The sequence below is a fragment of the Ruditapes philippinarum genome, unplaced genomic scaffold, assembly GCF_026571515.1.
Source record: "Ruditapes philippinarum isolate M1 unplaced genomic scaffold, ASM2657151v2 ctg14050_1_1_1_1, whole genome shotgun sequence".
Lineage (NCBI taxonomy): Eukaryota > Metazoa > Mollusca > Bivalvia > Venerida > Veneridae > Ruditapes > Ruditapes philippinarum.
In genome coordinates this window covers 32391-46499 of record NW_026851792.1, presented here as the reverse complement: position 1 = coordinate 46499, position 14109 = coordinate 32391, and the positions used below count along the sequence as shown (strand labels likewise).

The 14109-nt window shown below is 32.1% G+C and overlaps 1 protein-coding gene across 1 annotated transcript in view; it reads right to left on the bottom strand.

Moving 5' to 3' along the window:
• Positions 1-9958, bottom strand: part of LOC132739746 (ganglioside GM2 activator-like) — a 32374-nt gene extending 22416 nt beyond the window's left edge. The window contains exon 1 of the mRNA XM_060727543.1: positions 9867-9958. Coding sequence (XP_060583526.1) covers positions 9867-9947 — 81 coding nt within the window. The 5' untranslated portion in view covers positions 9948-9958. The remainder of the gene's footprint in view (positions 1-9866) is intronic.
• Between the last annotated feature and the right edge of the window lie 4151 nt (positions 9959-14109).

Sequence of the window (14109 nt, the reverse complement as noted above, 5' to 3'; positions counted from 1 at the left end):
CTACCAAAGAACAGTTCCTAACAGTTGCATTCCATCACTAAGATTATCTGAATTTCTGAGATAAGAAGCTGCATGTCATTGTACTTTTATTGCACTGCAAAATTTTAACCATGTTACTCAACTCTATATAAATAATTGTAATTAATGTGTTTTACAATGATTGAATGATGTACAATAGAAATAATACATGTAATAACATATCTGTTTTAGGGCATTTAAAGTTTAAGTTGTGACTCAAAAATGCATTTCTAATACGTTTGAATATGAATATCTAGAAGCATTTTATTTGAAATTACCGTATTTATTTCATTTATCTTTAAGATGGACCTAAATCTAATGTGTAATCTGCAAACCATTAGCCAAAGATTTACCTAATGTTTCCCTGACTGTTAAAGGTAGTGATAGTTTTAACAAAGTAAGCAAACAGTTAGGATCGTCTATTGAAACAGAGCCGGGCCAAGTTGTCCATGTTCAAGAAGAAATTTCATTCATCAAAGAAATGTCTCCAAGTAAAACTGTTACTAATGTAAGTGTGAAAATTCTACGTTCTATTTAGACATTTGACTTTAAAAGTAACTGCTTGTTTTGTAATCAAATAACAAAGTTTGACCATCGTAAAAGAGGTAATGATGTTTTTCCTGTATGAAGCTTAGAATTTCAGAAAAGTATTACAAATAAATGTGCAGAAAGGGGTGATGAATGGGTTGATAATGTCTTGGGGTTTTATCGCAGGTACTTGATCTTCCGGCAGCATAGGCACGATATCATCAGACATGTAACGTTAATTTTAGAACAGAAAAGCAATTACCAAAGATGGATAATGATGTTAATGGCTTGAGCAAAAATAGTGTTGGTAGACCAGAAGAATTGAATGATCTCATAAATTATATCAAGGCATGTGATAAAAAGCCAGTCCCTCTTAAGAATCTTGTAAAATGCATCAAATGTGTGGTGAAAATGCATATTCAAGTAAATATATAAAGAAAAAGATTCTTGAACACTTTGGAAGCTCTGAAACGGTTCTTTCAAAGGATGTTTAGTTTGTGAGAAACCACAGCCTCCATTATTCAAAATTTAATGGAAAAAAATCTCAATCAGACTGAAGAAGAAAAGAAGAGAAGCATTGTAAATACGTCTGTCAAACTTATTCGTGCTGACATTGACTTAATTAATTCATCAAAGGAGATATACCTATCATTTTTATCTATAGGTTCTGTTGTAGATAATCAGAATTATATCCCAGAGAGTTTTAAAAATATTCCTGAGCGATCTATTTTTAGGTCATGACGTGAAGAATGGATCAATTGGTCAAACCAGCATCCAAACATGTCAACCGAGAGGCGTAATAGCACCATAGCAACTCAGCTTTGCTGTACAAATGCATCACTACTTTGGCTCAAAATGTCTTATAGAGGTTAGCGGATTACTAGAGGCAAGCGGCTTACTACTGTAGTTAGTCGACATGTTGGCAACGCTGAAGATATATTTAAGTATGTGTTGTGTGGAGTTCCATCTTCTTTGTTTGATGGGTCAGGATTATTGAGAGAAGCTCAGAAGTCCTCATTAGCTGATGATATTTGGAAAACAGGTATCTGAGGGATTAAAGATGAGCTAGATGCCCGTCAAGATTTGGTACATGTGATTGATTGAGTATCACTTCTACAAACAATGACCTGGACAAAAGACGTTTCGTTTGAAACAATATTTGAACAGAATTTCGACTACATTCTGTCGTCTCGTGATAATTCATCGGTAGTTGTATTCGACGGTTATGACTGTGGACCCAAAACTTAGGACGTTTCTCATATCCGTAGAACAAAAGGGATGATTGGCCCAAAGATATTATTTTCTTTATCTACGTATTTTAGAGGGAAAAAGGAAGCATTCTTGAAAAATCCTTAAAACAATACAATATCAGTCAGAAGAGGAGTAAAATGTCTCCAATGTACAGCTGATGCTTATTTTACAATTATGAAAGCTGCTTTGCAGTTGGCAGTAAATCAGTCAACTATGGATATTGGCGAAAATACAGATCTTCTGGTTTTACTTCTGTATCATGTGACAGCCACGATGAAAACCGTGGTTATGAAAAGTTGGAAAATGCAGAAATTTGTAACAAAGTATGGCATATTCAAAAAGCAAAAACTTTTAAGGTTCCGTCATTTGAAATTTGCTTCCACTTATTCATGCCATGACTGGCTATGATATAGAGTATATGGTATTGGAAAGCCTTCTGCACTGAAACCTTTCACTTATAATAAGACTAGATGCTGAGAGATTTATGAAAGCAATTCAAGAGCATCTGTTATTCACCCTGGCGAGATAGTTTTAACCCTTCTGTTTGATGCAAAAAAACCCGACACTTGACAAGCTTAGGTTTCAGAAGTTGTCTAATGAAGTCTGTTGTCCAATTTAGCTCTTTGTCACCAACGTCTGCTGCAGTCGCAAACCATCAGTTAAGAGTCTATTTTCAAACACAGGTGTGGTAAGGAAACGACGGACTCAATCCTTTATCTAATAGGGCTGAGAGTTAGTAAATTACATGTTCCTTCCTGTACAACAGACATTGAGGTATAACTATTTAATACACTTTAGTATTTCCCACACCCATTTTATTGTAATACATTGGTTCACATTTACAAAGATTCCTATCTATACCAGTTATATTTGACCATTCAGTCGAGATACACGATTCCATCGTGTTATTTTTATTAATTTCTATCCAACCTAGCATATGTTTGATATATGGATCAGACCTCTTTAACTGTGCTTAATATTCTCTATTTTCTAAATCTGTCACGTTATCAGTATTGTTACCTTTATTTCTGAGTCTTTGTCTACATCATAGGTCTTTGTTTAATGTTCTACACTCGCCTTGTTCATGGTAGATGTACTTGAATTACTGTTATTTCCTTGATTCTTTTGAACCTACTTCTAAATCAGTTATGAAAGTTCGTGCGGCTAATGCTGAACACGAAGGAACTAAATCTCATTCAGTTTTCTTGTTAGTTGCAATAGAACTAACCTTATTAGAAGACTGGTTTCATTTAGTTAAACTATTTGTGTTTTCGGTGGAATATCGAATTTTTTATTAACAAATTTGGAATCCTTTTTAATAAGTCATTTAACACCACTCGCACAAAATAAACGTTATAAAAAGGTGTGATATAAATATGTTACTTCACACAGATATATATTCGTCTAATTAAAGGCCAGTTCGTTTAATATCCATGTGGGGAAAAAAACAATGACTAAGTACCAGAGAACAAATTGCTTTCCAAATTGCCTCCAAATAAAATAAATTTAAATGAAATCGACAATGTCTTCAGTCTAAACCTAATTATCTCCCGAATATATACTTTACAAAACACATTTACAATACAATCAAATCAAATATATGTATTGATACGATGACGAGTTAGTGAGAAAAGTCACGTATCCATTTCCTTTTATAGCAAAATACATAAAATAACGAAATAAATCACTTACACCTTAATTAAAAATGTATCACTTGATGTCTTTCAATGAAAAGTAAAGAACGATAAATATACAAACTTGTTTTGTCAATTATGACCAACAGAAATCACCATCCCTTTGTCGTTTTTGTCGTGTGCTTCTTTAACTTGTTAAGCTGTTTATCTTACTTTATTATCACCTTCAGACGAGTAAGTGGGCTTTATTTACCTTGCGTCTCGGATATTTTAAAAAATAGACCGTTGACATGTTTAACTATTCGTATTCTGCACTATCATGATTTTATCACATTTTTACAATTATTCAATTCGTTTTACTTAAGTGGTATGTTAAATTTACATTCATTTTGCTTTTCATTGAATCTTGGCTTAGACCTATGTCGACAGTGTTGCAAGAAAACATTGATCAAATCACAATAAAAAAATATTTCAAAATACATGCCAAGTTATAAAACCTCATTATATAACTTATCATAAAATCATAATTTTAAACGTTAAAATAAGAAAGCATTACTGTAACAATCTTTCACTTAAAGCGACATTTTAACAGTCTAATATACGGAATTGCACGATTTTTAAAACTTTTATTTGTGCATTTTTTGAGATAAAAAGATACATATAGGAGATATTCAAATTGTAGAATTGTTATAAAATCAAACATTATTTGACATGTAAATGAATTACGTATGCAATCTTTTTTCTTTCTTTTTTTTTTCTTTAACAATGTACTTATTATACATTTACGATATATTTTATTCATGCATGTATTTTCTTACATATTTACCATAAGAGCTAGAGTGATTTTTTGATAGAATGCTATGGAAACTCATTCACACGAACACAACGTTATTTAATTTGTTCATTTCCATGTATTAAAAGAAAGACATGTTTCTAAACAATAAAATTTTTAAGTTATTGTTTAAAAAAATATGCCAAATACGTTGGTCACATAGCAACAAAGATTTACAAAGAATTTTTGGCAACGCATTAAACACCAATGATATTTGCCCTTATTCATGTCCTTTTTAATATAAATGTAAATAAATAACTACCATGACTTCATTTATCATTTATTTGTAAATTCAGACCGTACTGCATTTTCAATTTATTTTTTTAAAGGGAGAATCTTATATCTTGTCTGACATTTTTTTCTTTATAATTTTATTTTATTTATTATCGTTTTTTATGTTGTTGTTTGATTTCGTTTTTGCTTTTCATTTTGTTGTTTTCTTTTTATTTGTGTTTTAATACATATACATACAATAAGCTTACATTCATGCATTGGATGTACGTGCATGAAATAAAATTCAATATTTTATATATTAGACAATTTTCGGTCTATATCTCCTACGTGCGAAAAGATTTTCGTACAAAATATGAATATCAAATATATGTATATATGTACTGAATAAAAAATTAGTATACATAAAAAGTATTATTAACATTGTACAAACTTAACCTCATCTGAGCGTTATGTGCTCTGCGATTAAATTCTGATATCACTCTACGTCCGTCGTGCCTGGAATATTCCTGGTATGAAATATGATAAACAAGATCAACAAGGAAAGGCGGCGTTCAATGAACGCAACCCCCACATGACACAGCAACAAGAACCAATGGCAAGGAGCCCAGGGGGACCCCAAACAAAAACAGGACAGGGCAAAGACAGAGCATGGACAGGTTAATCATTAAACGATAATTAATTTGTTACTGATTAGGAATTCAAAGAAAATGATTTTTTTTTTAAAAATTGTGCATGGAATTCCATTACATGCAGATCTGTGGTAACCATTGCAACCAAAACACGAATGATTTAAAACAAATCTCTTTAAGCACATGCTCATGAGCCAAACTATTTGTCATGAAACTTTTAAATTCTCTTTTAATTGTGTGGAAACCCCTGGGTATCAATTTGACTCAGACCCGCAGGGAAATTGTTTTTCCCTATATAGGCATAGTAAAGGCTTAAAAAACTTAAAAGGTCTTCACTAAAACCATGAAGAGTAACACAATTGATATTGCGAGTGAAATACTGTCTAGTGGACAAAAATTGCATCACTGGTAGATAGATACGCTTGCTTATATTCTGACAAAACTGTTCATAGTTTTGTTTAAAAATTATAGCCAGATTCACCGATAATAATAAAACGGATTCAATCGATATGACATCGGATGGACACAAACTGTTAGACCTCAGTTGCCTAATATAACATATATTCAATGGGAGAATAAAATCACTACTGCAAATAATGGTTGCCATGGAAACTTCAAAGGAGGGGCTGATGCTTCAAGCTCAAAGCGAATGGAACAAATAGACAACCGAGCAACGACAAAACAAAGATAAACAATGTCTTCATCAACACTCATATTTTTTCTTTGCAAGACTCGCAGTAATCACTTTGTTTTGTAATTTTGATTTCCTGGGGAAATCTGTTAAAGAAATGTAGAAAAAAAATTTAATCTTGTAAATAATTACTTTTTATTTTAGTGACTGTCATGGCAGATTGCCTTTTTAGAATAAAAGGAAATTCAAACATGAAAATAACTGCCGCTCACAGTTGGCATTGTCTGAACATATTATTTTTATAAATGTAAAAGGAAATTCAAACATGAAAATAACCACTCCAGACAGATGTCATTGTCTGGACAAGCTGTTGTAAAGAATTAATCTGCTCTGCAATTTATTGGGATGATCCATCTTTTTCTATTCAACGAAATATATGTGAGGTACATAAAATTTGGTCTCATAGTTTGTAGACTTTTTCATTGAAAATTCATTTAATTGTATACCCATTAATGCTACTTGCGTTGACTTGAGTTCATATATTAGTTACATTTAAGTGCACTGTCTAAGATAAAAAAAAGAGCATGCTCGTGAATTGGCTACAATGTTTCTGGAGTCTACTTATTATCTCGACAAAGAAAAGAGATAATGATAGAAAAGTCATATTAAGATGTTCGTGCATTGTTTCATTTATTCTTGGGTTTCACAGGTAAAGTGATCATAATTTTACCTATGCTACAAAGGAGAAAAAAAACGTCAAAACACTAAGTCTTGTCAATCTGATAAATACCCGGGGCTACAACTATCGAAAAAATGTACAGCCTCGTGTTTCGTTTGTTTTTATGTTACTTAAACAAAGGGAAATCATAAAATTAGATACGTAAGTTGTGTCATTTACGAAGCCGAAACATTAAAGAGGAAACTCGAATATTAACAACTTTCGTTAATAACATTATTTGAATGAGCAAACAAGAGCACCGCTAGGCGATGCATTATATGCCCGAAAGAGTTTATTTAAGAAAGGATGAAACATTTGCATCAATAAAGTATTACCTCCTTCAAACAACAATCCTCCTAATATAAAGTTGGAATATTATGGGCCAAATGGAACTTAAGTTATACTCCGGAAACTGTTTAATAGTGACATTGACCTTTGACCTGGTGATCCCAAAATCAATAGAGGTCTTCAACCCAATATGGACAAACATCCTGTTCAGTTTGAACACTGTTGACTGAATGGAACTAAACTTATGCTCCGGACACTGTTTTCAGTTCTAAGGTAATAGCGACCTTGACCTTTGATCTTGTGATCGAAAAATCACTAGATGTCTTTGACCTATATGGACAATCGTCCTATGAAGTTTGAACACTGTGGGCCAAATTGAACTTTAATTATGCTCCGGAAACTGTATTCAGTTTTAAGGTAATGGTGACCTTAAACTTTGACCTTGTGACTCAAAAATCAAGAGGGGTCTTCTACCTGATATGGACATTCATCCTATGAAGTTTGAGTAATATGTGCCAAATGGAACTTTAGTTTACTCCAGAACGGTTTTCAGATTTAAAGTTATAATGACCTTGACTTTTGACCGTTTGACTGCAAAATCAATAGGGGTCTTTACCCAAAAATGGGCAATCCATCCTGTGAAGTTTGAATACTGTTGGCCAAATGGAACTTAAGGTATTTTCCGATAACTGTTTTCAGTTTTCTGGTAATAGTGACCTTGACCTTTTGACCCTAAAATCTTAGGGGTCTTTTACCCAATATGATAATCATCAACTGAAGTTTGAATATTGTGGGCCAAATGGAACATAAGTTATGCCCCGGAAACCTTATTGCTAACGGACGGACGCCGAGAGTGTAACAAGAAATGCCCGATATTCTATTGAGCATATAAAAAGGGAATTGAATGACAATTAGGTCTTAATTAAGCAATTAATGTTAAGTTAATGTAAAGAAAGCTGATCAAATATACAACATATGTTATAAAATATATGAGTATGTTACTATGAGTTCAATACGTTATGATAAAGACAAGATGTGGGTTGTATATTTACCTTACTTGACAAAACATGTAGCCCTTTAAGAAGTTGGGTCAAATTCTATAAATAAATAATTTATCACAATTTTTTGAAAATGGGCCATTGTAAATTTGTAGCTAAGGGAAGGACACAATACATTTTTATATCAACTTTATATTGAGCAACCTCCCATAGCGTAACAATAACACCAGTTGCCATTACCCAGATTAAACTGTGCATAGCTTTTGTGTTCACCATTTTGTACATAAAAATTCAAATAATCATATTTTTAGATCTGTAGCATCAGCTATGATTTAACATAATATAGAATAAAGTATCTGCATCTTTCTAGAAATATTGACATGTAACGTTTCTTGCTTGAAACAGCTCTGTCTAAACCACTTGGCCAAACGCAAAGTTCAACACAAATTGCTTGGGTTTTTTATTCTGTTTGATAAACAAAACAGGCTAGTAATCTAACAGAAAAGAATGATTATAAATACAATAATATCGACGTTTCAATAAAAAGAGACAAAGTAAATTGAATGAAACGGATAGGCTGAACTCATCCATATGTTATGTTACTAAATGTTCTGATGCTCTGAACAAAACTTAATTGATAGAAAAAGGTTTGATTGTATGATTTTCCGTGAAATCTGATTTTAAAATTGTATGCAAAATATATATCCCCGTAAATTACAGTAAGAACATTCATATAGGTCTTACCTGGATTGCAACTAAGGTAAACCAAGCAATTGTTACATTGACAATCAAAATAACAAAAGACGCAACGTGTGACAGCACACTTACATAAATTTTCCGAGTTTATTCAATGAAATGAACTTACAGCTAAGTTTAGCAAAGCTAGGTATCGCTTGATATATATCTGATGTTTAAATTAAATATCTCTGAATGGCTAAAAAATGTTCATTGCATATGTGTACAAAATCACAAATTCTTTCAAACAAATTATCAAATGAATTTGTTTACCCATTGGTTGTTTCAAACTAGTTCCATCAAAAATTCAGTGCATCACTACAGATCAATTTTACGAGTTTAGTTGTTCAGATGTTTTTAGTTATAAGATATACTTTCGAAAGTGTTTGGTATACTTTATTTTAATGACATTAATCCGAAGGCAAATTTAAGTTGTTATATCTTATTTTGATTTATCAATAGGTTTTTCTTTTCTTCAAATTCGTGCTTACATCTATTCTGTTGCTGTCTTGTCCAACATCTCTCTCTTGATTAAATTCCATGGTTAGGATAATTAGCTCTCGGAGATTTATTGGATCAGGATTCAACTGAAAACGCTGCACGTGAAATGAGCTGCTGACCTGTTACAGTTTTTAAAGTGAAAATTTGTCTAGTTGGCGACATCCTATAGAGAAGAAGGAAATTATGTACATGTATATCAAATGATAATGTTTGGTTTCAATATGTCTATGTCTTTGTGTTTGTTTTTGTTGTTGTTGTTTTATTGTTTTTGAATCATTGAGACGGTTTATAGGCGATAACAGAAGCTGCAAGCTATATGTACCATTCAAGGTCCCTAACATTGGCCTCAGCAGAAATTTAGATTAAAACATGAAAAGGTTAAGATTTAAATCAATAAAAATGTGTTTGAACGGCAGTGATCCTAAAATCTTTAAATTAATTATAAGCCGCTCCTGGTCCCAAATTTAAAGAATGCATTTATCAACAATGAGAAAAAAATGTGCAGAACAAGATACAGGTGACATGAAGTTTTATTTATTTAACAGGATCAGAGATTATACAGTCTGCATATCACAGAAAACCTTTAAATTATAAGAAGCGGGCAACATACCTTGGGAATTATTTAACGGTATTCAAGTAGGAGTTCTGAAAACTCTGCACAAAAATGTTAGATTGGTGGTATTAAATATCACAATCAACACAAATTTTTGCTGAAACGATCTTAACGGATAGAAAACATAACCTCTGAGTGAACGTGAAAGGCAAATTTTACAGGAAATAAAATAAATCAAAATTTTGAGGAAAAAAAAAACAAGTTTCGATAGAGCAAACAATAAGGCAATCAAATAATAAAAGAAAACTAACTTTACCTGATATACCAATATCTGTGTTTTAACACCAAGCAATAAAAGATCGAATGTAAACAAGAAGCGTGGTGTCATACAGAACATTTCGAGTACTTCTGAATAATAAAAGATTTTTCTTCTGGTGCAAACGGAAATTTATTTTACATTTTGATCAATCATAAATGCTAAATTTAGTTCAAAGTAAACCTTGTGTTTGTCAAGTATTAAACATGATACCATTGAATAATTACTTTTTATTCCTTATAAAATCTCATGTACAACACATGGTAGTTTTTCGATAATCACCCAGTGGTCGACTTGTTAACGCGTCGGACTAGTTATTTTAAAGATTGCTAGCCGCACGACTTCAAACCATGCCATGAGCAACCCATTTTTTTTTGGTTGTTGGTTTGTTTTATTTTTGTTGTTGATGTTGTTGTTTCTTTTTCTTACTGATTTGTTGCAGAAACAAATAGTTTCTTTAAAACGAAACCAATTAACACATGGTTGTTAAAAAGGTAATTGTACTAAAACACCTTGATAAAGTCAAGTAATCCATGGGAAGAATGCATCAAATGTTTTCGGAGTTTTTTGGTTTTATTTTATACAATGTAGCAATACCACGTGACCAAAATTATTTTCGGCATCATTCTTTAACGAATATTGCTCGATTCGGAAAAGAAAAAAGCCGTTAGTATTTTATTTCTGTACCAATTTCTTTCGGATATGCACCAGTCTACGGGGAAAAATAAGCTTGCCAAAGAATATTGGATCTCCGTCAGTATATGAACCATTTTATCAAACACTTTGTATAACTTTGGAAGTTGTTTGTATAGGAGCAAATTTCAGTTGCAAAGCAACATCTGTTCAGTTCCCTGTCTATAAAAAGTTCACCAAGAATAACTTTCTTTATTTTATTTTCTATACGATGTACATGTTAATTCAAAAACGCATGTACCAACTATTTTTATTCGCAGCGCTATCAGTGATTTTGAAAGCTGTAAAATTGCTGTATGTATTTGTTTAGAAATTTATTTGCTCTTTAATCATTGTTCTTTCACGGCAATGATTGTGAAAAATCTATAAGTGTCATGAAGCAATATTTATCGTGAACTTCAATATATGTAGAAAATCAAAATCCCAAAGAACATCCAAAACGGCGAAACTAAAAATGATACATTCTCGGTTGGACTTAGTCAATATCAATATGTATAACCATACATATACTAGGTAAAGAACCGGTGGCAATGTCTTAGTATGATAGCATGCAAATTTATTTTTTACATCCTTTTTTACATCCAAAACTAACCGTCTTTCGTAAATTGGATAGAACTTCGTTCCATTCAGAACACTTCACACTATTTATTTTATTATTACATGTCTTTCTGATGAAAAACTGCCTACTGACCAATTTAACTTTATCAGTCACCCTAAGGATGAAGCATTTGTAAGACATGGGAATTAAATAAACATTGCCGCCATCAAAAAGCAATCTTCCTTTATAGCTAACAAACCTGTAAATTTATTTCCAAAGTACCAAAATCAATTTGTTATATTGTAGGTAGAAATGCTACGACTGTATGACGGAAAGACACCAGGGATATAACATTATATCAGCAAATTGTTTAGGGCATATTATTAATGTACTCAATATAAGTGGTCATCCTATGAAGTATGACAGTTGTGTAACAGTTAAAATATTAAGGTCATTCGATATTGACCTCTGACCTTGTGACTCCAATATAGATATGGATCTTGTTTTCAATATAGGCAATCATCCTATGAATTTTGAACACTGTAAGCCAGATGGAACTTGTGTTATGCTCCAGAAACAACAATTTTCAGTGTTAAGGTCATTGTAACCCTGACTTTTGATCTTATGACACTAAAATCAATAGGGTGTCTCGCATTGGACATGGCTGTTCATCCTATAAAATTTTACAGCTGTAGGTTGATTAATACTTAAGTTATTGAACGAAACCCGTTTTCAGTTTTAAGGAAATGGTGACCTTGACCTTTGACCCAGTGACACCAAAATCAACAGCGATTTTCTACCTAATATGGACAATCATACTATGAAGTTTGAATAGTGTGGGCCAAATGGAACTTAAGATATGCTCGCTAACGGACAGACTCACGACGGACGGACGGACGGACGGGCGCCAGGGGTATAACATAATATGCCCGAAATCTTTTCGGGCATATAAAAAGTCAAGTATTTGACACTTAAGTAAGATAAGCTCGGGAGACAAACATTTGACAGTTGTATGATTGAAATTGAATATAATTTTCCAATGAAACCGCAATGTTACATATGATATGTTTGCTATTATTATTCAATGGGCGAATTGATCAGAGCCATATGGATCACAATCCTAGTTCTTGTCGGTGTGACTAGTTCATGTCAATCATTTTATATAATCATCGATAATCAATTTTATTTTTGCCTTTTTGAATGTTTTGATGGCTTTTTTTTGTAAAATCATTAATCTGTTTACTATATTCTACTTTGTTCACTCAATATGGCGTCTATTCTCGTCCCTTGTAGGCGACTCGTGGCTCATTACGGGCCTTTAACAAACAGAGAGTCATAACTATCAGGTTTACATCACAAAAATTCATAGTGCTTATAATTGTGATTTGGTTTATCAAAAGATACAAGTTCAGAAAAAGATATATACATGTATCTTTAATATTCTCTCTTCTGAGCACAGAAGAACATCATCGTCAAAACGTATCTTTACTTGGATTTGAAACGAAAATCATAAAAAATGATTTTTGTACAGGACTAAATCAGCATGATTTCAATTTCAATTTATTTATTCACTCAGATCATGCAAACATGACAACATGAGGTAATGATACAATTACATGTACATAATAAATGAGGCTTCAGAATCAGACAGTATCAAAATAACATGGTATATAAATTATTAACATAAATAATATTGCAGGAGAGTCAGTATTACAACAAATACTTCAACGGTGATTTGACCTGCACTATTGCGATACTTGTAAAAGTTTCACAATCTGTATGTAGTTCATATAATTAAGTTCAAGGGATTTATCGCGGATCTGCTTTTATAAAGTCAAATTCTTTTCTGCAATGTTTTATGTTGCTTATAAGACCATTATTACAGTTGTTTAAAACAACTGCCGTTTATTAGATTCACCTAGATTTTATTATTTAATTGTATTGTTTCCTTTGTTGATATTTTGAATTTTTTCACCAAAAATTGGATGTACATATTTAGGCATCTGAAATCTGGTATAAACTGTAGTCCATTGTTTTCGACTTGAAGCTGGTGCAAGAATTTTGTTTTGTAATTAACATTTGATATCATTTATTGTACAAACATGTATTATGTCTAATATTATGTATAAGTATTCAATTAAAGTCAAAACCGTGCCAAAACCACCCAAACAACAGCCACCCTTAAACAGCATTACAGTGCTTAACATAATAGAGGATCCTCTTGATAAGGAACTCTTGTCTATAACGGAATTGTTATATTTCTCTTATATGCGGCCCTGGTCACAGGTGTGACTGTAATTATGCATCAATGTATATAGTCAGTACAAATATAATAGTTGCAAATGACGCTATATTAATCAGTACAATACAATAGTTTCAACTGAACCTGTATTAATTATATCAACAGTACGTTGCTCAAACCAAATTAGCCTTTTTCTGATGCAATTGAGAAAACTCTACATCTATAAAACCATTTCTGTAAAAGAAAGATGTCTGTTTAGTGAAAAGTATTTGTTTAGTTTTATGCAAATTCGAAAACAAATGCTTTCATTTACTTTGCATTCATTTATTATACATATTTTGTGCAAAATACAATAACATTTTCTTTATACTATAACATAATATTGAATGTTACACATAAGATTAAAAATAACACAGCACCAAAAAAAGTATTCTTTGTCATTTGCACTAAAACTTTATGAGTCTGCCATGTAAGCAATATGTATTTCAAATACTGCAGTTTCTTGAAATAGTTAAAAGATGGTAACTTAGTATTTAGTACTGATGCAAAATGGGCTTTGAAAATACGAATTAGATTGTTTACAATACATTCTAATTCTTACATGAAGGACCATCTGACGTTTGTTTTGTTGGATTTTTAGTCACACTGATACCGTAGATATCTTTCTAACACAAAACAATTTTACGGAACTGGACTCGAATCTACAGCGATGAGGATCAAGTGTTTCGAAGTCGGCTATTATAACTAAACCACACAGTCAAAAAAGACTC